At 51.2% G+C, this 27,698-nt stretch overlaps 1 protein-coding gene across 1 annotated transcript in view; it reads left to right on the forward strand.

Moving 5' to 3' along the window:
• The first annotated feature begins 4,660 nt into the window (after positions 1-4,660).
• Positions 4,661-27,698, forward strand: part of LOC138357964 (uncharacterized) — a 32,451-nt gene continuing 9,413 nt past the window's right edge. Inside the window, exons 1-2 of the mRNA XM_069315148.1 lie at positions 4,661-4,723; positions 16,960-17,470. Of these exons, the coding sequence (XP_069171249.1) occupies positions 17,422-17,470 (49 nt within the window). The 5' untranslated portion in view covers positions 4,661-4,723; positions 16,960-17,421. The remainder of the gene's footprint in view (positions 4,724-16,959; positions 17,471-27,698) is intronic.

Raw genomic sequence — 27,698 nt, forward strand, 5'->3', positions numbered from 1 at the left:
TGTTTTTCTTATATTTCAGTGATGGGAACATCAGATCAGTTGATGTTCCCAATTTTCTGATCTGAACATCATACCATTTGGGAAGGTATCGGGCGAGGGAGTGGGGATGACGAGGGGCCGGAAGGGAGAGATTGTGGGGAGGACGAGGGGACAAGGGAGGGGGTAATGGTGTGGAAGGACGAAGGGACGGGGGAGTTTGGGATGGAGGGGACAAGGGGTTGGGGGAATGGAGAATAATGGAGAGGAAAAAGGGACAGGGGAGTGGGACATAGTAGCTTAGAAGAGTCATATCTCCATAGTCTAAGTATTCCCAAATGTTCAGGGAACATTTTCATGTGTGGGGAAGCGTGGAGCGTGATTAAGCTGGCTGTAAAGTGGCCAGCTAAGTTTGAAAATGCAAGGGGCTTACGCCTTTTGAAGCACTGGACGGTGACGAGCCATTCTGTTTCTCGCCAAGACGTCTTGACGCTTCCCGGCACCTGATTGGCCAGGTGAGATCACTTGCCGGAAGTGACCAATGGCCTTTGTATATGTATTTATGTTTTTCTTCAGTAAACTTTTAAACTAACTGGGGAGTTTAAGTGAGCCTCCATTCTCTAGGGCTATATTTATGTATATTTATGAGACCATGAGTGACACCTTGTACTGCACATGATATTGCATCCTTGATTAAGATAATCATTAAGACCACTGACGTGTTGCTGGGACACGAGCACAAACACCCAGCTGGCGACCTGAGTAGACCAGAAAAAGAAGGAAAAAATGTCCCAGTGTCAGGACGGGCAGGTTTAGGTGAGTTATAGGAAGCTTGAACCTCCCCACTCACTAGGGGTGTATAAGGCCAGCCCTTAGTTGACTGGGGGAGCCCAAGGGCGAGCAGTGGCGCCCGGTACTGAGGGGCTAAGACCTGTGGGACGACCCCAACCACAGGGTGGAAGGGGGTGAACCCTGACAATATGCTGTAATTGCACTTGTGTGAATTGTGTATTTGTGTTAGTTGTGTATTTTACGTGTTTTGGGTAGTTATATATTGTATGTATTTGTGTTGGATATGTATTTGATTCAATTTATGCAAGTTGTTTAATAATTATGAAAAATGTGTAATAATTGTGCAAATTTTGCATTAAATGCACAAGTTGTGTAATTGTATATGGTCGAACTGTGAATGTGCTCCTGTTGTATATTGATTTTCATTGTGCAAGTTGTGCAATTATGTAGCAAGTTTGATTGTATTAATTGTGCAAAGATGTGTATGAATTACATATTTTGTGTATTAACTTTCCTTGCTTCATAATCATTTTTGTGTGAATAGTGTATTTATGTAAGTTGTGTTTTAATTGCTGAAGTGGAACTGGTGCAAATGTATTTTTATGCATATTGTATATTTGTGTAAGTTCTGTATATGGTATCTGAAAAATATATCTTCATGTGTAAGTGTATTTTGATTTATGAGATAGTGTGTGTGTATTTTTTAGATAAATTATATTTGTGAAATTGTGTAATTTTAGTGGAAGTGCGTTTTGATTGTACGAGCGTATAAGAAATGTTGCTATATTTATGCAAGTGTAAAGTCATATATTGAGTGTACAAGCAATACTTGTGTAACTGGTATATTTTTGTGTGCAAGTGGCAAATTTTGTGTGTAAATATCATATTTTACCTACAAATGGTACATTTTGTGAGTAAATGGCATATTTTGTGTGTAAATAATATATTTACACACAAATATATCGTTGGTGTCGTTGTACCTATCGATAATTTCTGTATTGCTTGTAAAGATTTCTCTGATGATAGTCTGGCTGTGTGAGGGAGATTACATGCTCCTTGATGGAGCCCTGTCCATCAAGGAGCATATATAGTAGGCATCTTCAGTCTCTGGAGACTGTGGAGTTGCGCCCTGGTTTTCAATCCTGGTGCAGCGTCTGGTGTGACTGATGAGGCCAATCCGAGAGTGGCAGTCCATCCCACACCGAGCACAAACGAAGTTTGATTCTGGTCTGTCTTCCTGGCTACCGGCTTTCCTTCTCTGTCTATTTGCCTCCGATTTCTTGGAAAGTGACTCCTCGAACTTGGAGAGACCTTTCTGAACAGACTGCCCCCAGGCTGAGCGGTCTGCAGCCAGTGTCTCCCACATAGCAAGATCGACGTCCATGGCTTTCAGGTCCCTCTTGCATACGTCTTTGTACCGTAGCTGGGGCTTGCCTGTTGGACGCTTTCCCTGCATCAGCTCTCCAAACAGGAGATCCTTGGGGATCCTACCGTCGCCAATTCGCACAACGTGTCCGAGCCAGCGCATTCGTCTCTGCTTCAGCATTGTGTACATGCTGGTGGTTCTTGCTCTCCCCAGGACGCTGTTGTTTTCACCTTGTCCTGCCGGGTGATGTGGTAGGCATTCAGCTGTCTTTCTTGACGGGCGTGGAGTGTCAGAGACACAGGCTCTGTAAACCTGGATCTTTGAACACTCAGTCAGCTTTTTGTTAACCCACACTCTCTTTGTCAGTCTGGACATGGTAGTAGATGCCTTACCGATGCATTTGTTTAGCTCCGTATAGAGAAAGAGGGAATTAGAGACTGGAGCCGAGGTACACGAAGTCGTGAACGACTTCCAGCTTGTGGGCGGTGATTTTTTTTTTTTTTTTTTTTTTTTTTGAGATATATACAAGAGTTGTTACATTCTTGTACAGCCACTAGTACGCGTAGCGTTTCGGGCAGGTCCCTGGAATACGATCCCCTGCCGCGAAGAATCGTTGCATCGTGAGCCAGGATGCAGCCCTGCTTTACTCCTTTTCGGATGTCAAAGGAATCTGATGTTAAGCCATCAAAGACCACGGTGCCCTTCATGTTCTCGGGGAAGGATCTTATGATGCTGAGTGCATGGGTGGGCATCCGATCTTGGAGAGGATCTTGAACAGGCCATCCTTCCTGACGAGGTCGAAAGCCTTCGTCAGATCTATGAAGGCTACGAAGAGTGGCTGCCTCTGTTCCCTGCATTTCTCCTCAAGTTGTCTGAAGGAAAAGAACATGTCGATGGTGGACCTGATAGTTCGGAATCCGCACTGTGATTCTGGATAGACTCTCTCTGCAAGTACTTGATGTCTCTTGAATGTGACTTGAGCAAACAACTTTCCGACAATACTGAGGAGGAAGATGTCACGGTTATTGTTACAGTCGCCCCTGTCACTTTTATTCTTATACAGGAAGACGATGTTGGCGTCCCTCATGTCTTGTGGCACCTCTCATTCTTCCCAACAGAGGCAGAGGACCCAAAGATCACCACTTCACCCAAAGAGTATATAATCCGTTGTTTACACAGTAAAATTGTCTTTGTAATGTAAGGTGTACCTTGCAAAATGCATCCCGAGTCGTCAGACTACAATAAAGTATAAAAATTAACTGTGGAGAGGTAATTTTTCACCTTCCCTCGACAGTGAAGAAAACGTAAGAAAAATTAAAGAGATTGAATTTTTCAAGGGTGAAGGAAGGTGCAACAGAGGCTTGAGGACAATTCAATAGAGGGTGGAGGACGAGGCAACATAGGGTAGAGGACGGGGCAACAGAGCGTGGAGGACGGGGCAACAGAGGGTGGAAGACCATGGCAACAGAGGGTGGAGGACGATGCAACAGAAGGTGGAGGTCGAGGCAATAGAGGGTGAAGGACGTGATAACAGAGGGTGGAGGACGTGATAACAGAGGGTAAGGGACGGGGCAACAGAGGGTAAGGGACGGGGCAACAGATGGGTGGGGAACTGGGCAACAGAGGGTGGAGGACGGGGCAACAGAGGGTGGAGAACCGGGTTACAAAGGGCTGAGGATAGGGCAACAGAGGGTGGATGATGGACCAACAGAGGGTGGAGCATGGGGAAACAGAGAGTCGACGATGGAGCAACAGAGAGTGGAGGGCAGGACAACAGAGGGGGGAGGACGGTGCAACAGAGAGTGGGGGACGGGGCAATAGAGGGTGGAGGATGGGACAACAGAGGGTGGAGGACGGGGCAACAGAGGGTGGAGGACGAGGCAACAGAGGGGTGGAGGACGGGGCAACAGAGGGGTGGAGGACGGGGCAACCGAGGGTGGAGGACGGGGCAACAGAGGGTGGAGGACGGGGCAACAGAGGAGTGAAGGACGGGGCAACAGAGGGCGGAGGACGGTGCAACAGAGTGTGGAGGACGGGGCAACAGAGGGTGGAGGACGGGGCAACAGAGTGTGGAGGACGGGGCAACAGAGTGTGGAGGACGGGGCAACAGAGGGTGGAGGACGGGGCAACAGAGTGTGGAGGACGGGGCAACAGAGTGTGGAGGACGGGGCAACAGAGGGTGGAGGACGGGGCAACCGAGGGTGGAGGACGGGGCAACAGAGGGTGGAGGACGGGGCAACAGAGGGGTGAAGGACGGGGCAACAGAGGGTGGAGGACGGGGCAACAGAGTGTGGAGGACGGGGCAACAGAGGGTGGAGGACGGGGCAACAGAGTGTGGAAGACGGGGCAACAGAGGGTGGAGGACGGGGCAACAGAGTGTGGAGGACGGGGCAACAGAGTGTGGAGGACGGGGCAACAGAGTGTGGAGGACGGGGCAACAGAGGGTGGAGGACGGGGCAACAGAGTGTGGAGGACGGGGCTACAGAGGGTCTGGCAGGCAACGAAACAAATCATTACTTGTTGTGAGAGTCGTGAGTGTGGAGTAGCTGGCTCTCCGCCACCCAACACTGTCGTCTGCCACCCAACAATGTAGGTGTAACTGAATGCCACCTTCAATACTGTTTCCTGCCACTCACTGCCGCTCTCGGTGGTCAGGGATATGACGGTAGAGGTAGGTCAGGAATGTGAAGTTGAAGGTAGGGTAGGAATTTAAAGGTTGAGGTTGTTGGAAAATCAACCAGTGATTGATTGATTATTAATTCAAGAGATGGTTTAAATTAACATTGATGGGTGCCATGTTAATATTGTTTAAGTTTTATTTTGCACTGTTGTGCGATAGTTCTTACAACACGGATGTCCTGTACTAAAGCTGTAAGGGTGTGAAGTTTTTGGGCGACTTCATTTCCTGCTAGATCCAAAGAAACCAGTTTCTCTAGTGTTTTGAGATTAATGGTGCCTCTCTACATTTTACTTTTACTATTCACAAGCCACCCTGGCTGTCATGATGGACAGAGACTATATTGCCTTGAGACCACTCTGAGTGTGGATCAACACTATCCACCAGAACAACATCGCCAGGTAGTAATTTAATTCATTTGTAGGGAGTTGTTAGCCCTGTAGTAATACTCTCTCAGAGCAGTTAGGTACTCTTTGGTCCAAACTTCATTCCACCAACTAATTACTCTGTTATGTCATATGTTTGTAACTTTGAGCCAGGTCGTGCTCCCTGACATATGAAGGATCTTTTGGTCCCTCATCAGTGTAGGGGTTGCGAGTGCAGTTAGAGGTCGTCCATACATCAGATGAGATGTGCTCAGGGGATCATGTTGTGCGTTATCGTCAGAGAGGTAGGTCAGTGGTCGGTTATTGACCCAAGACTCTATTTCCATGACAAAGGTTTGGAGCTCCTGGAGATATATTTTTTGGTGGTGTTGGGTTTTCCTCAGAAAACGTTTGACTGTTCCCACCATCCTCTCTTAAAATCCTCTGTGCTACAGTGCTCTGGAGGGTATGAACTTCCAGTGGCACTGCCGTTGAATTAGGGTGGTGCATACCACTGGGTGGTTCCTGTCTTCCCTCAGACATGCTTCCCCCTGCCACCAAGATAGTCCCCATTGTCTGAGATAAACTTGGGACAGGATCAACGGGCACGCAAACCTGTAAAAAGCCTGTATGAATGCATCTGCATTCATATATGGAGTCTTTCTAAGTGTACTCCTCTTGTAGTGGCACAGGTGAACAGGCAAATGTATGCCTTCTAGGGGATTTTGTCCCAAGTGCCTGTCAGAGTTAAGGCTCTTTGTGTAGTCTACACCACTGGTCTAAAAAGGACGAAGGTTGGCAACTCGTTCACTAGGAAGTGGTGGAGGTCCTGGATAAGAACACAAAGCATCGTACCTCCAAAAGACTACACAGGAGTTGAGAATGGAGTTTACAGTCTGGCGACTGTAAAGGCGACAGCCTGGTGGAAGTCAGTACTGTTGTCTCAATGCAGTGAGGGGGTATCTAGTACCCCCCACCATATAGGGTGGAGTGGCAGTATGTGTATATATGATACAATCAGCCTGCTTACCCAGTGGTTGCAGGGATGAAACCATGGATGTTTAACTTCTAAATCAACATTTGCATGTTGTATGCGCCCACCGCATCACAAAATGTTGTAATGGTCTGTGTCAATCCAGAGACCTAGATAATTAACGGTCTGAGAATTGAGAACATCGATGTTCTCAAAGTCTTCCCCATAAGTTTGGATTTGGGCTTGCTTTACCCAATATATCAGTGCAGGAGGGTATTTGTGTTTGATTCCTATTGTACTCAAGAAATCAAACACGCTTTGAGTGACTCTGAGTAATTTATTTAGATAAGAGTACTGAGTAGGATCAATTACCAAAGTTCATGATGGTTCTGGAATGCCAGTGGGGATAATGACATTGGTCACAATGTCTTGTGGCTTTTGATAGGCCACGGATCACTGACTAGCCACTAAGGAATGTAAGACTAAGGAATGTCTTACTCTATCGGCCGTGTATGCATAAGTCCCAATGTGGAACTTTAACAGCACGTTGTACACCCTTTGCGTCAGGTTACTGCTAGTTTGATGTCATTCATTGAGATGGTCTTAGTCTTAGCTTGGTCTTGGCACTGCACTTAAAAATGCTTGTTCTTAGCACTGCAGTTAAATTCTATCCTCATATTTTTTCATCACTGCATGGTAAGGCAAATAGTGTCCTTCCTTAGGGGTCATCATTGGTTACAACTTCGTTAAATTTGTTATAGATTTGTTGTTGTATTATGTCATTGTACAATTTCAGGTTCACAGGTTGTCTACTTAAGAGCAACACCTGAGACCTTAATTGGTTTTGTGCCATAAAACGATTTACTGGCAGTTGAGGATGATTTGGCTCTATGATAACGTGACCCAGTATTAGTTGTCCCTGTCCAACCGAGTCCAGGTATTATTTGTATATCCATCCATCATCCGGACTAGGTTGTTCAGGGTCGATGCTTAAGGTGACTAGATCCCATAATTTATGTACAGGGGGATTAAACGCATCCTCGGACATGTCTCTGAACTTAGGTGGTGACTGTTCTCCGCCTAATCACGCAACCATAACTGCGTTGAATTGTTGGTTGTCTACAGGGATGGGTTGCTTTAGACTGAACACTGGGCTCTCGAGGACAATAACAGGTTCATTTCCTGCGTTTTAGTTTGTCCAATGATGGAATTATGGTAATAGTCTGCACCTACAAGGAATCCAATGCTGGAGAGGTGGTCAGACATGATTTTGTTGTCAGTCAACTTAATTCTATCTTCTTGAAGGAATTTAGCTGTAGTCTCTAGACCAGGGGTCTCCAAACTTTTCAATGTAAGGGCCACATTATATATTTCCCATATTTATGCGGGCCGGAGGAATAAAAAATGAAATTGCTATTTTGTATAACTAAGATAAAGGCATTGTCAAAGTACAGAGAAAAGAATATTGTACAGTGGTTTGTGCTCCCTGAAACGGAAGCAGCGAAGCCCCACTCGCCCTCCATCCCCACAATATACAGTTATACACAACTGATTGGTTGTAATGCACAACACATACCTACCAGTATTAGTATCTGTGCGTCACACTATCGAGAGAGAGGAAAACTGACTCGGGTTGAGCGCCACCAGTCAGCAGCCCCAGCTTTGAATAATTTTGCGATGCCATTCGTACGATAATTATTTTTTCAAGGCCACCACACAGGGATTTGTTTGGAGGGCAGGATGAAATTATGTGGCGGGCCGGATGTGGCCCGCGGGCCATAGTTTGGAGACCCCTGCTCTAGACCATGAACATACAGGTTAGATGGGATTTTGTCAACTACTATGGCCTGTACAGGTTTGGCTTAACCGCATAAACGTACTGATGGTTTGACCATTTTGTAGACTTGGGGTTCAGTGTTGGTCAGAAACTCTATTATATTTAGCTTTTACCTGTGCAGCAGATTTTAATTTTAAGTTATCTGCCACTTCTTAGGGTAACAAGTATATTTTGGAACCCTTGGTTGAATAACCCGTGGTTGTTGACCTTGGCCCTTCTGTTTTTGATGATAAGTTGGGCAGTTGTCAAAGTCGCATTATTCTTAGACTTTGTCTATAGGACACTCATATCCTGTCATACTTTGCAGTATTGGATGGTGGTGGAAGTCTCTTCCTCCACTTTGGCATTGGGGGACTTTAATTTTGTGTCCACACACAGTACTGCGTGGTACTGCCCCTTATTGCACCTGCTGAAGGTGCACAGTTGGGTTGTACAGGTATTGGTGTTATGTGACCCGAAGCACCTGGTGTATTTATGCAACTCCTTGAGTTGCTTTACACGTGTAGTACGATCAGGGGTAATTAGTGCAGTGGTATATGGTATGCTTTTCATTACAGAACAAACACATCATCCAGCCTTCAGCACATTTGGGAGTCACTGCCCTGGGTAACACAGTGACTGTAGGCATTGAGGGACCCACTGCATATGTGCCCTCACTGCCAAACATCCACCTTGGAGTGGAGGTAGATGGTTTAGATTTAGTTGACGTATTGGGAGTACTCTTTGGTTTGCATGTTATGGGTGGTTAAGGAAGGTTTAGTTGTTAATTTACTATCTGTATTTGCATGGTGACTTTCCACAACAGAGCATAGATCTTCTCAAATCTCCTGAACAGTCAGGGAAGATTTGTTATGCAAGGAACACAACCTATCCAGAGTTTCACTGGGTAATTTGCATCATATGTAACTTTAGTTAACCTCTCAGCACTATTTATAACAACCTTAAGAGTGAGTGCTTTAAGTAATGACTCAAGCTCTAATCAAAAGGCTTGGAGTGAGTCAGTGGTTTTATTAGTTGAGGTAAGTCCAATTGACTGAGGTTGAGAAGGAAAAAGAGAAATCCAGAATAAGAGAACTGGAGAAAGAAAAAGAGAAAGCCAGGCTAGAGGTGGAGAAAGAAAAAGAGAGAACAAAGCAAATGCAGATAGAAGCAAATAGAACCTTGGCCGAACAGAAGATTGAACATGGGTTGCCAGAGAGCACCACCCAGGTTTCACACTTACCAGACGTTAGGGTTAGGGAAAGGGACATTCCCCTGTTTGTATCCAAAGAGGCAGAAAGCTTCTTCGAGCATTTTGAAAAAGTAGCCAGCATCAAGGAGTGGCCACTGGAGGAATGGGCCCAGCTGGTCCAGTTAAGATTGACCGGTGCAGCCAGGGAGGCATGCACCCAATTGTCACTGGAAGAGTGCCAGGATTATGCCACCGTAAAGAGCAGCATACTGAGCTAATTAAAGTTAACCCCAGAAGCTTACAGGAAACGCTTCAGAGAGATGGTAAAGGTTGGAGCATGCACGTTTGCTGAGACAGCAAGAGATCTGGAAAGACGATTTCAGAATTGGCTTGAAGCTGCCAGAGTTGGATCTTATGCTGACGTGAAGCAATTGATGGTCATGGAAAAGTTCTTAGAAATGATGCATCCTGAGACAAAGTTCAAGATCCAAGAGGCATGGGTAAAGGATGTAAAAGATGCCGCAGATAGGGCGGATATGATCACTGAAGCATACAAGAGCTTAAGGGAGAACAGAGTGAAGAATGAGGTGCGACGCGGCAATGGCAGACCCAGTGGAGTCTGGCGAGGAAGAAGTTTTGGGGGACAGACAAGCAGACCAGCTAATTTTAAGCCCCAGGAAGGAAAATTGCCGAGTCTACCTGCTGGAGGTAAGCCGGATATAAAAATGTGCAGAGGAGACAAGAGTCTAATGAAGCTCCACAGAGTACGAGTAGTGTGTCTGGCCCGAGGAACTTCAATACGAGCGGGCAGAGTCAGAGCCACTCGGGGGCGTATAGGAGAGATTTCTTCCAAATAAGGTGCTACAAGTGCAACAGATTAGATCACATGATACGACATTGTCGGCAGGGCAAGATAGTCGTGACCCTGACCATGCGTGATCCCCGGAAGAAGTACGTCGATGTACAACAAGACAAACCACAGAAGGTAGATTTGATGAACAAGCATTATAGGCTGTTCATTAGCAAAGGATGGGTCGGCATAGAGGGTCAGCCCAAGGTTAAGGTTAGTATCCTCAGAGATACTGGAATCAATCAGAGTTTGATTCTGAGAGGCCTAATCGGAGACGATCGACTATTACCTGAAGTAGGAGGATAAAGGTTCATGGGTTGCTGTCTAAGAGTGACATGCCCGTGTGTGCTGTCCAGTTGAAGTCAGATTATTTGTCGGCGGAGGTGATGTTGGGAGTGTGCCCCAACATACCTGTTCCAGGAGTCCAAGTGATCCTGGGGAATGACTTGAGGGGGTCCAAGGTGTTGCCAGAGCTGATTGTAAAAGCTGTGCCGGAGGAGTACCAAAAGGACCGTGGTACGAGTGGAACACCGTACAAGGTAGATCTAGTCAGCATCCTCGAAGATGAGGCAGAGGACAGTCAAGTCATTGTATACTCGGCCTGTGTGGTGACAGAGTCGGATTTAGCCGCCGAGGATGACACTGGAGATAATGTGGCAGTGTCGACTCCACCAAGGAATGAGGTCAACGTGGATATGTTTGGGTTGTTCGGTGAAGGTCCAGCTCAGAAGAATGAAGATGCGAGGAGACAGGAAGTGAAGATGACCCTAGTTGAAAGGTTTAACGTGAACCGAGCGAACCTGATTAGGGAACAGAAAGAGGAGTTTATATATCTAATCAGGGAGGCGAAAGGGGGAAACTCATGTCCATGCATTACTACTTAGACAATGACGTACTAATGAGGAAGTGGCGACCGGACAAAGCCGGCGCAGATAAGGTATGGTTGGAGAAGCATCAAGTTTTTTGCTTTATGGTCTCATGACCTTAGTCTTTTCTAGCCTTTCCTCTCCTCTCTTAACAATCTGGCTCCTTCAATCCATTTCAAAGTTGAGTGGGAATCTAATTCCTTCCTTTCTTTTCTTGACGTTCACGTTCACAGCTCTGTGTCCGGGTTCTCTTTCTCTGTCTACCGCAAACCGATGCATAGTGGCATGTACATTCACTTCTTTTCCTACCATCCTCCTTCTGTTAAGAGAAGTGTCCTTGTCTCTCTCTTCCTCTGTGCTCTACGCATCAGCGACCCTCAGTTTCTTGATTCTGAAATTGCCTTTATCTACAAATCATTCTCTCGCCTTGGTTACCCTTTGCATTTTATCAACTGTGCCTACTCTCAAGCTAAACGAAATTTCTTTCATCCTAAACCTGCTTCCAGCACTAGTAGCCCTGAACTATGCCTTCCCTTCATATCTGAACTCAAAACTTTTACTAATACTTTTCGTCCTCTTGACATAAAGCTCGCCTTTCGACAAACTAACACACTTCGTAGCAATCTAGTTCACACTGCTCCTCCTGCTTCTAATGCTGCTGGTGTCTACTCTATTTCCTGTTTGTCTCGTCCTCCCCAATACTTTGGCGAAACTGGGCGTACACTGAATGACAGACTTAAAGAACACAAGAGAAGTGTGTTCTTTAGCAGACACTAAGACACTTTAGCATTGTTAGCAGACACTAAGACACTTTAGCATTGTTAGCAGACACTAACAATGCTCTCTTCTGTCATGTGAGAGATTCCAATCATCCTATTGATTGGTCTTCCTCAAAAATAATCTTTCCTGCCTCTACTCTACACAGACGCTGTCTTGTTGAATCGGCTGTAATACACAATGTACCCAACATGAACTTGAGTCCTGGCTTTGTTGCTGTGGATTCTTCCCTTTCATGGTATATACTTAAATGCTCCAATCTTTCTAACAAACGTGACCTAACATAAGCTTAACCTTCCATTTATCTTTCTTTCTCTTTCTTTTCTTTCCCTCTTCTCTCTTTTTTCTGTTCATTGTTTTCTCTTACGTTCCCTTACTAACCTCTTCTTATTCCCATTACTATCCCCTTCTCATTCGGTGGTTATAATAGGAGCTGCCTCGTATGGGCCCATAGGCCCTCTGCAGTTCTTATTTCTACTACTATTCCCTCTACTACACCATACTTTGCTCCTCACTTCTCTCTTGCCTAGTTATTGCCTGCATCTACTTCCTCATCACAATCGACTTGAGAATGGTCCAGGAAGGACCGAAACGTCGTCGTCCCTTCACGTTCTAGTGTGTGGTCTGGTCATCATCACCAAGTGTTAGTGCCGAAGGAGTTCAGGGCGGCAGTGCTAGAACTAGCCGACTCCGTAGATATGGCAGGGAACTTTCGGGTGAAAAAGACCTTAAGTAAAGTGCAGGAACACTTCTTCTGGCCGAACGTGTGGAAGGATGTAAAGAAGTATTGTAGGACATGTTTGGCGTGCCAACGTGCAGATAAGCCAGTTCCGGCTACACCGAATTCACCTTTAAAGCCCATACTGGCGTTTGGTGAGCCTTTTGAGAGTGTCTTGATAGACTGTGTAGGTCCGTTACCAAGGACCAGAAAAGGCCACGAGTATTTACTGACCATAATGTGCACAGCCACCTGTTTCTCCGAAGTGATCCCCCTGAGAAGAATGACGTCACGAGCCGTTCTGGATAGACTACTGAACTACATTGCGTGGGTGGGCATGCCCAAGGTTATCCAGACGGACCAAGGGAGCGTCTTCCAGTCGAAGTTGTTTAGGGAAACTGTCAAAGGATGGAGGGTAGAGCAAGTGCGTTTATCACCATATCACCCTCAGTCGCAGGGAGCGTTGGAGCGTTTCCATGGAACACTGAAGAGCTTGTTGAGGGTATACTGCGCTGAGGAAGGGAGTAAGTGGGACGAGGCACTACCATCCGCGTTGTTCGCCATCAGGGATGCGGTAATGGAATCACTTGTGTTCTCCCCATTTCAATTGGAGTACGGACCCAGTGAGGAGCCCAGTGGGTGCGCTGAAGGAGCAGCTCACCGAGGATAGGCAGCAGGTGGATTTGGGACAATATGTAAAGACTTTTAGAGAGCGACTCTCTAGGGCCAGGGATTTGGCCAAGAAAAATTTGAGAACGTCCCAGGCAAAGATGGTGAGATATCACGACAGAAAGGCAAAGGACAGGAGATTTCTGGAAGGAAATCAGGCGTTTGTCCTCCTGCCAGTGAAAGGAAGTATATACAAATCGAGATTTTGTGAACCATATACCATCCAGAAGGCGCTAGGGGATGTGGATTATGTAATACATATGCCAGATCGTCCGAGGAAGTCACAGGTTTGCCACGTGAACATGATAAAGAAGCACTATGACAGAGGTAAGCCTCTAGGCGAAGAACAGATGAAATCCCCGTCGCAGAAGAGTGTGCTTTGTGTGGGAGACGGCAAAGGAATAGAGGAGAACTGTAAGTTAGAGAGGGACGATGGCACAAAGATATTGAATACAGAAAGCCTGGCCAAGATAGGTGAGCGTCAGGGTCATTTGGAGGATGACCAACGCCAGGAACTAGTGGAGATCCTCCAGAAGAATAAGTCGTTATTCATGGACGGGCCTAGAAAACATCGCGGAACGGTGCACGAAGTGAATGTAGGGAGTGCTGACCCCATCAAGCAGCACCCTTACAGAGTTAACCCGGAGAAAGCAGTGACGATGAGAGCAGAAGTAAAGTATCTGCTAGATAACGACTTGGCAGAGGTTAGCGACAATGACTGGAGTTCATCGTGCCTCCTCGTGAAGAAGATTGATGGCACGTACCGGTTCTGCACCGATTATAGGAAAGTGAATGCAGTCACAGTCGCTGACTCGTTCCCGATACCACGCATAGGTGATTGCATAGAGTGCGCGGTATGTTTAAAAAATAGACCTGCTGAAGGGATACTACCAGATTCTGAGGAGGCCAAGAAAATTTCAGCGTTCGTGACATCCGACGGCTAGTACCAATATAAAGTGGTGCTATTCGGAATGAAGAATAGTGGTAGTTGCTTTCAAAGAGTAATGAATCAGATATTACAAGGTGCGACCGGATGAGCAGTGTACATCGATTTACACTGCACATCATGACGTAGTGTTCGCTGATTCGTGGAAGGATCACGTGGATCGACTTTTAGATTGTTTCGATCGATTGGGGAAGGCCAACATGACGATCAACTTAGTAAAAAGCGAGTTCGAGAGAGCCCGCCTGGAGTACCTTGGATATATAGTAGGGCAAGGCGAGGTTGCTCCGGTAAGAACAAAGGTGGAGGCCATTGACATCTTCCCAGTGCCCAGGAGTAAGAAAGAATTGTTGAGAAACCTTGGTATGATTGGATATTACCGGAAGTTCTGCAAAAATTTCTCCAACGTAGCCGCTCCTATGACGAGTTTGCTATCAAAGAACAAGAAGTGGGAGTGGAATGGAACAGCGCAAGAAGCGTTTGAAAAGACCAAAAAGACTGTTGACCGAGGCGCCTGTACTAGTGTCGCCAAATTTTGGAGCGCCGTTTACATTGTTATTTGTAGAGGCCAGTGATATAGGGGCTGGAGCTGTATTGACACAGCAGAGTGATGGAATTTATCGCCCCGTGTCCTTCTTCTCGAAGAAGTTCGTTAAGCACCAGAGGTCGTGCAGTACAGCCAAGAAAGAGACTTTGGCCCTGGTGATGGCATTGAAACATTTTGAAGTGTATGTGAGTGGGGGAGGACACCCAGTGACGGTGTATACAGATCATAATCCCTTAGTTTTCCTGAGAAAAATGAAGCATGCGAACCAGAGGATAACCAGGTGGTTTTTATTGCTCCAAGAGTCTGATCTGGTGATAAAGCACATAAGAGGGCGAGACAATGTAGTGGCTGATGCGTTATCCCGAGCCTAGCCACTGGAATAATTCTCAAAAACATGGGGGAGAGAGTGTTATGATCCCAGGTAGCCAAAAAACGAGTTTCCCCTTTGAGAATTATCTCAAAGGAAATATAGAGGTGAAGATACATATGTAAAATAATTGGTTAGATTTGATAGATAATTTAAGAATGTAGGCAGTGAATAAGAAAATAAGTAAATGACTTGATATAAGATGTGGAGAGTTTGTTGGAGGTCTGAGGCTCGCTTGAGAGGAGCTTGAGCTCACTTGAGCTGAATAAATCGCGAGCTGAGGGCGTGCTTCGTTTGAGCCCCTGTTAGAGAGGAACCCCTGTTTGATATACCTTCAAAAGGAAGGAAGTGGACAGAATAAGTTAGGAGGCGTGTCAGCTCAAGTCAGGAACTGCAGGCGTTGAAGAGGCAGTTAAAGCAGTTCTGTGGGTAGCCTGAGGGCTCTAAGTGTCGCCGCCTCGTCAGCGAGCTTCTTGCAGGAGACCTGTTTTATGGTAAGCACAATTTTAACCAGTTTACAGTGATTGCCTATAGCTGATCGTGTGCCCAGCGATCGTAGCGAATGTTTATTGATACAGTAGGCATATTTTATTACGGCAGAAGGCCTAAAATAAGAGAGTAAAGATATAGGAACAGCCTTGAGGGTGGAGCGACATCCATCTCCTCAAAGTGCTGGCAGGTGACTGAAGGAGCCCACCTCCAGGCGGAGTAGCTGCCTCGAGGGCCGCCGGGTCAGGCGGAGGATGGACTTGGCCAAACGGGGAAGTCCACACTTACAGCATGTAGAGAGCAGAGAGATGTTGGATGCAAACATATTGTGTAGTTTATCTCGTTTATGTGTTAATAGGGAAATTTTTTTATTGGCGTGTCAATGGGTTGCAGGTTCGTCTGGGGAAGGAGTTGCTGAGAACTTCGAAGCCAGCAGAGAGGGAGTAGTTGATGAGGGAGGTGAAGGTAGAGGTAGGTCAGGTATGTGAAGGTAGAGGTAGGTCAGGTATGTGAAGGTAGAGGTAGGCCAGGTATGTGAAGGTAGAGGTAGGTCAGGGAGGTGAAGGTAGAGGTAGGTCAGGGAGGTGAAGGTGGAGGTAGGTCAGGGAGGTGAAGGTGGAGGTAGGTCAGGGAGGTGAAGGTGGAGGTAGGTCAGGGAGGTGAAGGTGGAGGTAGGTCAGGGAGGTGAAGGTGGAGGTAGGTCAGGGAGGTGAAGGTGGAGGTAGGTCAGGGAGGTGAAGGTGGAGGTAGGTCAGGGAGGTGAAGGTGGAGGTAGGTCAGGGAGGTGAAGGTAAAGGTAGGTCAGGGAGGTGAAGGTAGAGGCAGGTCAGGGAGGTGAAGGTGGAGGTAGGTCAGGGAGGTGAAGGTAGAGGTAGGTCAGGGAGGTGAAGGTAGAGGTAGGTCAGGGAGGTGAAGGTAAAGGTAGGTCAGGGAGGTGAAGGTGGAGGTAGGTCAGGGAGGTGAAGGTAGAGGTAGGTCAGGGAGGTGAAGGTAGAGGTAGGTCAGGGAGGTGAAGGTGGAGGTAGGTCAGGGAGGTGAAGGTGGAGGTAGGTCAGGGAGGTGAAGGTGGAGGTAGGTCAGGGAGGTGAAGGTGGAGGTAGGTCAGGGAGGTGAAGGTAGAGGTAGGTCAGGGAGGTGAAGTGGAGGTAGGTCAGGTATGTGAAGGTAGAGGCAGGTCAGTTAGGTGAAAACAGGACGTGGTCAAGGAGGTGGAGGTGAATAGTCTAAGATGACTATTCACCTCTAAGATGTTGAATGTATTCCTTATCACCGAAATGGACGTTACTTCTCTCATTATTGCTTTTAAGTACAGGTCACAGAGATCAATGTCACATCTTCTCACTGAGTGTCCATCTTCTGTGTTCCGTTGAAGAGTATTCTCAGTTTTCTCTTTGACTGGCAGCTTCTGCGCGTATACTTCTTCTAGGTCTCCCTTCACCTCTATACAACAGATATTAATTATTTCTAGGATTAGGTATTTGTATTAGTGAGGATGATGTGTTGAGAGGCATCTGTTGTGACCACCAAGTTATATCACATATTGACAAGTAAGGCTGTACTAAATCTTAATCACCAGATCCAGTCAGGGAGCAAAGGCAACCGTCGAATGAAGCAGTATCATCAGCAACAGCAGGAGCAGTAATACCAATAGCAGCTACAACAGCAGTAGTAGCAACAGGAGCAACAGCAGGAGCAGCAGCAGCACCAGCAGGAGCAGCAGCACCAGCAGGAGCAGCAGCACCAGCAGGAGCAGCAGCACCGCAGGAGCAGCAGCAGCACCAGCAGGAGGAGCAGCAGCACCAGCAGGAGCAGCAGCACCAGCAGGAGCAGCAGCACCAGCAGGAGCAGCAGCAGCACCAGCAGGAGGAGCAGCAGCACCAGCAGGAGCAGCAGCACTAGCAGGAGCAGCAGCAACACCAGCAGGAGGAGCAGCAGCACCAGCAGGAGGAGCAGCAGCACCAGCAGAAGCAGCAGCACCAGCAGGAGCAGCAGCAGCACCGGCAGGAGGTGCAGCAGCACCAGCAGGAGCAGCAGCAATATGAAGAAGACTATAACAGTGATGATAGTGCTGGTGATGGGTCACAGCGGTGAGTCTTCTATTGTCACCCAATCAGCTTCACCTCACACGGCGCCTGGCACTGGCGCGGGTGGGACTGCTAGTATATACCCCAGCCCCACCCAGCACCACCCAGCACCACCCAGCACCACCCAGCCCCATCCAGCACCACCCAACACCACCCAGCCCCACCCAACACCACCCAACACCTCCCACCACCAACACCCAAAACCACCCAGCACCACCCAGCCACACCCAGCACCACCAGGCCCCATCCAGCAACACCCAGCACCACCCAGCACCACCCAGCCCCACCCAGCACCACCCAGCACCGCCCAGCACCACCCAGCCCCACCCAGAACCACCCAGCACCACCCAGCTCTACCCAGCCCCACCCAGCCCCACCAAGCACCACCCAGCACCACCCAGCCCCAACCAGAACCACCTGGCCCTACCCAACACCACCCAGCCCCACCCAGCACCACCCAGCCCCACCCAGCACCACCCAGCCCCACCCAGCACCACCCAGACCCACCCACCACCACCCAGCACCGCCCAGCACCACCCAGCCCCACCCAGAACCACCCAACATCTCCCACCACCACCCAGCACTACCCAGCATCACCCAGCACCACCCAGCACCACCCAGCCCTACCCAGTACCACCCAGCCCCACCAAGCACCACCCAGCCCCACCCAGAACCACCCAGCCATACCCAACACCACCCAGCCCCACCCAGCACCACCCAGCCCAACCCAGCTCCACCCAGCAACACCCAGCACCACCCAGCCCTACCCAAAACCACCCAGCACCACCCTGCCACAACCAGCACCATCCAGCTCCGCCCAGCACCACCCACCACCACCCAGCACGGCCCAGCACCACCCAGCCCCACCCAGAACCACTCAACATCTCCCACCACCACCCTGCACAACCCAGAAGCACCCATCACCACCCAGCCCCACCCAGCACCTCCCAGCCCCACCCAGCACCACCCAGCACCACCCAGCCACACCCAGACACACCCAGCACCAGCCAGCTCCACCCACCACCACCCACCACCACCCACCACCACCCAGAACCACCCAGAACCACATAACATCTCCCACCACCACCCTGCACCACCCAACACCACCCAGCCCCACCCAGAACCACCCAACATCTCCCAGCACCACCCAGCACCACCCTGCACCACAAAGCCACAACCAGAACTACCCAGCCTTACCCAGCACAACCTAGAACCACCCAGCACCACCCAGCCCTACCCAGCTCTACCCAGCCCCACCAAGCACCACCCAGTAAAACCTAGCAACACCCAAAACCACCTAGCCCCACCCAGCACCACCCAGACCCACCCAGCACCACCCAGCCCCACCCAGCACCACTCAGCCCCACCCAGCACCACCCAGCCCCACCCAACACCACCCAGACCCACCCAGCCCCACCCAGCCCTATCCACCACCACCCAGCACCACCCAGCACCAACCAGCCACACCCAGCACCAACCAGAACTACCCAGCCTTATCCAGCACAACCCAGCACCACCCAGCCCCACCCAGCCCTACCCAGCTCTACCCAGCCCCACCAAGCACCACCCAGTACCACCCAGCCCTATCCACCACGACCCAGCCCCACCCAGCACCACCCTGCACCACCCAGCCCCAACCAGAACTACCCAGCCTTACCCAGCACAACCCAGCACCACCCAGCACCACCCAGCCCTACCCAGCTCTACCCAGCCCCACCAAGCACCACCCAGTACCACCTAGCCCCACCCAAAACCACCTAGCCCTACCCAACACCACCCAGCCCCACCCAGCACCACCTGCACCACCCAGCCCTACCCAGCACCACCCAGCCCTACCCAACACCTCCTAGCACCAACCAGCACCACCCAGCCACAACCAACACCATCCAGCTCCGCCCAGCACCACCCACCACCACCCAGCACCGCCCAGCACCACCCAGCCCCACCCAGAACCACCCAACATCTCCCACCACCACCCTGCACCACCCAGAAGCACCCAGCACCACCCAACACCACCCAACATCTCCCACCACCATCCAGCACTACCTTGCACCACCCAGCCCCACCCAGAAGCACCCAGCACCACCCAGCCCCACTCAGAACCACCCAGCCCTACCCAGCACCACCCAGCACCACCCACCACCACCCAACCCCACCCAGTCCCACCAAGCACCACCTAGCACCGCCCAGAACCACCCAGCCCTATTCAACACCACCCAGCCCTATTCAACACCACCCAGCCCCACCCAGCACCACACAGACCCACCCAGCACCACCCAGCCCCACCCAGCACCACCCAGCCCCACCCAGCACCACCCAGCCCCACCCAGCACCTCCCAGCCCCTCCCACCACCCAGCACCACCCAGCACCACCTAGCCACACCCAGCACCACCCACCCCACCCAGCACCACCCAGATCCCAGAACCACATAACATCTCCCAGCACCACCCAGCACCACCCAATACCACCCAGCCCCACCCCGAACCACCCAACACAACCCAGCCCCACCCAGCCCCACCCAGCCCCACCCAGAACCACCCAGCCCTACCCAGCACCATGCAGCACCACCCAGCACCCCTCAGCCCCACCCAGCACCACCCAACCCCACCCAGCCCCACCCAGAACCACCCAGCCCTACCCAGCACCATGCAGCACCACCCAGCACCCCCCAGCCCTACCCAACCCCACCCAGCACCACCCAGTCTTACCCAGCACCACCCTGCCTTACCCAGCACCTCCCAGTCCCACCAGCAGACTCAGCCCCACCCAGCCCTACCCAGCCCTACCCAGCACCACCCAGCATCACCCAGCATCACCCAGCACCACCCACCACCACCTAGCACCACCCAGCACCACCCAGCACCACCCAGCCACATCCAGAACCAACCAGCACACCCCAGCCCCACCCAGCACTACCCAGCCCCACCTAGCCCTACCCAGCACCATGCAGCACCACCCAGCACCACACAGACCCACCCAGCACCTCCCAGCACCACCCAGCACGACCAAGCCCTAACCAATACCACCCAGCCCCACCCAGCACCACCCAGCCCCACCCAGCACCACCCAGCACAACCCAGCACCACCCAGCCCCACCCACCACCACCCACCACCACCCAGCACCACCTAGCCCCACCCAAACCAGCCCAACACCTCCCACCCCCACCCACCACCACCCAGCACCTCCCAACCCCACCCAGAACCGCCCAACCCTATTCAACTCCACCCAGCACCAACCAGCACCACCCAGCCACACCCAGCACCACCCAGCTCCGCCCAGCACCACCCAGCACCACCCAGCACCGCCCAGAACCACCCAGCCCTACCCAGCACCACCCAGCCCCACCAAGCACCACCCAGAACCACCCAGCACCACCCAGCCCCACCCAGCTCCACCAAGCACCACCCAGCACCACCCAGCCTTATTCAACACAACCCAGCCCCACCCAGCACCACCCAGCCCCCCCAGCACCACCCAGCCCCACCCAGAAGAACCCAACCCCACCCAGCACCACCCAGCCCCACCGAGCCCCACCCAGCCCCACCCAGCCCTACCCAACACCACCCAGCACCACCCAGCCACACCCAGCACCAGCCAGCTCAGCCCAGCACAAACCACCACCACCCAGCACCACCCAGAACCACCTAACATCTCCCACCACCACCCAGCACCACCCAACACCACCCAACCCCACCCAGAACCACCCAGCCCCACCCAGCACCACCCAGCCCCACCCAGCACCACCCAGCACAACCCAGCACCACCCAGCCCCACCCACCACCACCCAGCACCACCCAGCTCCGCCCAGCACCACCCAGCACCACCCAGCACCGCCCAGAACCACCCAGCCCTACCCAGCACCACCCAGCCCCACCAAGCACCACCCAGAACCACCCAGCACCACCCAGCCCCACCCAACCCCACCAAGCACCACCCAGCACCACCCAGAACCACCCAGCCTTATTCAACTCAACCCAGCCCCACCCAGCACCGCCCAGCCCCCCCAGCACCACCCAGCCCCACCCAGAAGAACCCAACCCCACCCAGCACCACCCAGCCCCACCCAGCACCACCCAGCCCCACCCAGCCCCACCCAGCCCTACCCAACACCACCCAGCACCACCCAGCCACACCCAGCACCAGCCAGCTCAGCCCAGCACAAACCACCACCACCCAGCACCACCCAGAACCACCTAACATCTCCCACCACCACCCAGCACCACCCAACACCACCCAACCCCACCCAGAACCACCCAGCCCAACCCACCACCACCCAGCACCACCAAGTCCCTCCCAGCATCACCCACTACCACTCAACACCACCCAGCCCCACCAAGAACCACCAAGCCCCATCAAGCCCCACCCAGAACAACCCAGCACCACCCAGCCCCACCCAGCAGCACCCTAGCCCGACCCAGCACCACCCAAGCTCCTCCCAGCCCCACCCAAGCCCCATCCAAGCCCCACCCAGCCCCACCTAGCACCACCCAGCACCACCTAACCCCACCCAGCACCACTTAGCCCCACCCAGCCACACCTCGCACCTCCCAGCTCCACCTAGCACCACCCACCACCCAGCCCCCACCACCCAGAATCACTCAGCCCCTCCCAGCACCACCCACCACCACCCACCACCACCCAGCACCACCCGCCACCACCCAGCACAACCCACCACCACCCAGCACCACTAAGCACCACCCAGCATCACCCAGCAACACCCACCACCACCCACCACAACCCAGAACCACCCACCACAACCCAGAACCACCCACCACCACCTAGGACATCCGAGCACCACCCGGCACCGCCCAGCAGCACACAGCACCACCTCCCACCTCCCACCACCACCCAGCAACATCCAACACCACCCATCACCATCCATTACCACCTGGCACCGCCCAACATCACACAGCACCATCCAGCACCACCCAGCACCATTCAGCACCACCCAGCACCGCCCAGAACCACACAGCACCATCCATCACCACCCGGCACCGCCCAGCACCACACAGCACCACCCATCACCATCCATCATCACCCAACACCATCCAGCATCATCCAGTACCACCAAGCACCACTCTGCACCACCTAGCACCACCCAGCACTACCCATCACCATCCATCACCCCCCAGCACCACTCAGCACCACCCAGCACCACCGAACACCACCAAGCATCACCCAGCACCACCCAGCCCCACTCAGCACCACCCAGCACCACCAAGCACCACCCAACACCACCAATCACCATCCATCACCCACCAGCACCACCCAGCACCACTCAGCACCACCAAGAACCACCATGCACCACCCAGCCATATCCAACACCATCCAGCACAACCCAGCCCCACCCAGCACTACCCAGCCCCACCCAGAACCACCCAGCCTTACCCAGCACCATGCAGCACCACCCAGCACCACTCAGCCCTACCCAGCACCACTCAGCCCCACCCAGCACCACCCAGCCCCACCCAGCCCTAACCAACACCACCCAGCTCCACCCAGCACCACCCAACCTCACCCAGCCCCACCCAGCCGTACCCAGCACCACTCAGCATCACCCAGCCCTACAAAGCACCACCCAGCACCACCCAGCCCCACCCAGACCCACCCAACACCTCACACCCACACCCACCACCACTAAGCACCAAACAGCCCCACCCAGAACCACCCAGCACCACCCAGCCACCCCCACCACAACCCAGCTCCGTCCAGCACCACCCAGCCCCAACTACTACCACCCAGCCCCACCCAGAACCACCAGGCCCCATCCAGCACCACCTAGCCCCACCCAGCACCACCCAGAACCACGCAGCTCTACCCAGCTCCACCCAACACCACCCAGTCCTACCTAGCACCACCCAGCACCACCCAGCACCATCAAGCACCATCCAGCGCCACCCAGCACAACCCAGCCCCACCCAGCAACACTCAGCCCCACCAAGCATCACCCAGCCCTACCCACCACCTCCCAGCACCACCCAGTGCTACCCACCACTACCCAGCCCCACCCACCACCATCCAGCACCACCCAGCCCCACCCAGAACCACCAAACCCTACCCAGCACCACCCAGCTCCACCCAGCACCACCCAGCCCCTCCCAGCACCACCCAACCCCACCCAGAACCACCCATCCCTACCCACCACCACCCACCACCATTAAGCCCCTCCCAGCATCACCCAGCACCACCCAGCCCCACCAAGAACCACCAAGCCCCATCCAGCCGCCTCCCAGAACCACCCAGCACCTCCTAGCCCCACCAAGCACCACCCAGCACCACCCAGCACCACCCAGCCCCACCCAGCACCACCCTAGCCCGACCCAGCACCACCCAAGCTAATCCCAGCCCTACCCAAGCCCCACCCAGCACCACTTAGCCCCACCCAGCCCCACCTAGCACCGTCCAGCTCCACCTAGCACCACCCACCACCACCCAGAATCACTCAGCCCCACCCAGCACCACCCACCACCACCCAGCACCACTAAGCATCACCCAGCACCACCCAGCACAACCCACCACCACCCAGCACCACTAAGCACCACCCAGCATCACCCAGCAACACCCACCACAACCCACCACCAGCTAGGACCACCGAGAACCACCCACCACCACCACCCAGCAACACCCACCACCACCCATCACCACCTGGCACCGCCCAACATCACACAGCACCACCCAGCACCATTCAACACCACCCAGCACCCCCAAGCACCATCTATCACCATCCATCACCACCCGGCACTGCCCAGCACCACACAGCACCACCCATCACCATCCATCATCACCCAACACCATTCAGCATCATCAAGCACCACTCAGCACCACCCAGCACCACCCATCACCATCCATCACCCCCCAGCACCACTCAGCACCACCCAGCACCACCCAGCACCACTTAGCACCACTCAGCACCACCCAGCACCACCCAGCACCACTCAGCACCACTTAGCACCACCAAGCACCACCCAACACCACCCATCACCATCCATCACCCCCCAGCACCACTCAGCACCACCAAGAACCACCATGCACCACCCAGCACCACCCATCACCCCTCCAGCATCACACAGCACCACACAGCACCATCTAGCACCTAGTTATGGGTTAGGATAAAGACAATTGGGGTAAGGAAATTATATAGTTTAGTGAGTCTTATCCACTTCTGAAAAATATGTTGTAAAATGGAGTTCAGAGTCAGGAATATAAGGTTCGGTTAAGGAACCGAAATGGTTAAATTGAAATGATGTAGAGAAAATTCCCATTATCAATACATTTTTCCATTAACCCCTTAGGTAGTAGAGGTTTGGTTGGGGATGGTTGTATTGATGTGAAGAAAAAATATGGCTAAGAATATGATGCAATGTTGAACCAAGCCCCATGTATCTGAGGTTATGTCCATGGCGGTTATGTTGAAGTACAATCAACACTTCCCTCCCATAAATACGATACATTTGAAGTTGGGTAAAGGAAGGTTAGGTGCAGGGGTGGCTTAGTTGATGGGCAAAAACAAAACACTTATCCAACAATATAGCTACAATATTGAACATAAATCCAAGTATGATAGGCGAGGGACAGTTAGATTCATATCCCCCAAAAATTACTTTCTATGAAAATGGATACAATGTTCAACAAAGATCCAAGCAGGTTAGGCACAGTGCGGTTAGGTTTATATACGAAATCAAACAATTTTCTAAGTATATGTCGTATCAGAGCACACAGCCTCACCCACCACCACCCAGCACCACCCAGCTCCATCCAGAACCACCCAGCCTCACCCAGCCAGAACTCTGAATTTAGGTCCAAGGTGGTTGAGTCGTGGTAATATGAGTAAAATACCTAGCATCAACACACTTCTAATAATAATAATAATAATAATAATAATAATATATTAGCAAAATTAGCTTTAATCCAGGGTGGAATGGGCGTTGGAAGCGGACATTACCAGCTCTAACAGTTAACTCACACTGTGTACGATTTTCTTAGGTACATTTAGTAGAATTTGTTTTTTTTCGTGGGATAATTTGGATGAATTTAGCAAATGTTGTGTTGTGTAAGGTTAGGTTAGGTCTGGTTTGGTAGAATTGATGAAAGAAAACACATCAGGATATTGGAAATAGCTAGATGGACACAGTACCAGCTCTATGAAATGGTCTTGGGAACTAAGTATGTTATGTCAAGACTGGATGTCGGATATTGGAAATATACATTGCATTTAGATGGAATAGGTGAAAACTTGGGGTAAAATGTAATTTGACTGTGCTATGATACAAAACATTATGGGTATATTTGATGGACATTGGCTCAAATTAGGTTAAATTTAGGTGGGACAGTATAAATTTTCCAGACTTTAATCATATCTAGCTTTGGATATGCTAGGCCAGGATGGGTAAGGTGGTGAGAGTAGGATGGAACAGGTAAAATGTGGGAAAAAATGGGCTTTGGCTGAACTATGATACAAAAAATTTGGGTATATTTGGTGGAAATTGGCTTAAATTAGGTGGGAATAGCTTAAATTTTCCCTAACTTTAATGAAATCTAGCTTCGGATATGCCAGGTCAGGTTAGGTAAGGTGGTGTATTGGGTAGGTTGGAATAGGTTAAAATGTGGGTACAAATGGGCATTTGCTGTGCTATGTTACAAAATATTTGGGTATATTTGGTGGAAATTGGCTTAAAATAGGTTAAATTTAGGAAAGACAGCATAAATTTTGCCAACTTTAATCAAATCTAGCTTTGAATATGCTAGATCAGATTAGGTAAGGTCGTGTAGGATAGGTTGGAATAGGTGAAAATGTGGGTAAAAATGGGCTTTGGCCGTGCTATGATGCAAAGCATTTGGATATATTTGGTGGAAATTGGCTTAAATTAGGTTGAATTTAGGTGGGACTAGCTTAAATTTTGCCAACTTTAATTAAATCTAGCTTTGGATATGTTAGGTCAGGTTAGGTGAGGTTGTGTAGGGTAGGATATATAATATCTTAGGGGTAATGAACTAGCATGTTCATTAAATAGTGTAAATTTACCTATTTGGGGGTTCGAGCTATAGCTGCCTCATGTAATGTATGGGCAGAGGTGATATAGGCTTGCATGTAAGGTTATGGGATACTCATATTTAGTTAGTTTAGCTTTTGCTAGGTTGAATTTGGTTAAATTTTTGTTGTATAATGTTATAGTCCCAGGCAGACGAAAAACGAGTCTCCCCTTTGAGAATTATTCTATCAAGCCTGACCTGATTGGAAGGTCCAGGAAACATAGAGGTGAAGATACAGATGTGAAATAGTCACGCGGATTTAATAAACGATTTGAGATTATGGGCAGTGAATAAGAAAACAGATAAATGACTGGTTAGGAGATGTGGATAATTTGCTGGAGGCCGCGGTTGTTCAACGTCCTCCCAGCAAGCATAAGAAATATTGCCGGAACAACCGTGGACATTTTCAAGAGGAAACTAGATTTGTTCCTCCAAGGAGTGCCGGACCAACCGGGCTGTGGTGGGTATGTGGGCCTGCGGGCCGCTCCAAGCAACAGCCTGGTGGACCAAACTCTCACAAGTCGAGCCTGGCCTCGGGCCGGGCTTGGGGAGTAGAAGAACTCCCAGAACCCCATCAACCAGGTATCAACCAGGTAACCAGGTGAGGCTCGCTTCTGGAGGGCTTTGATCTCACTTGAGCGCCAAACATCGCAGGGGAAAGCCGCGCTGCGTTCGAGCTCCCGTCAGAAAGGAACCCCTAGTGATATATCTCCAAGAGAAGAGAAGTGTGCAGACGTGCCAGCTGTGGAACTGAGCTGGGAACGTTGTGATCTCAAGTCCTGGACGGCGAGGAGTGTTTATTCAGCCGCCCAGAGACATTATCGTGGGCCGTTGGAGTGTCCTGACCAGGCTCTGTCAGAGGGAAGAGCGCCCTCGACCAGACAATCTGTGGTAAGCACGATTTAAGCCAGTTCATAGGGATTGCTTGTAGTTGGTCGTGTGCCCAGCGACAGTAGCAATGTTTATTGATAAGTTAGACATGTTTTGATACGGCAGAAGGCCTAAAATAAGAGTGTGGAGAGGGAGGAACACAGAGCGACGTCTGTCCCCTCTGAGCGCTGGCAGGTGACTGAGAGCTCCCGACGGGACCCTCCCAGAGTGAGTGAGGCCCGCTGGGCGAGGTTGAGCATGGACCAGCCCAAAACAGGGAAGTCTACTCTCACAGTATGTAGAGAGCTGATAGAGGTTGGAGGCAAGCA

The sequence above is a fragment of the Procambarus clarkii genome, chromosome 81, assembly GCF_040958095.1.
Source record: "Procambarus clarkii isolate CNS0578487 chromosome 81, FALCON_Pclarkii_2.0, whole genome shotgun sequence".
Taxonomy (NCBI): Eukaryota; Metazoa; Arthropoda; class Malacostraca; order Decapoda; family Cambaridae; genus Procambarus; species Procambarus clarkii.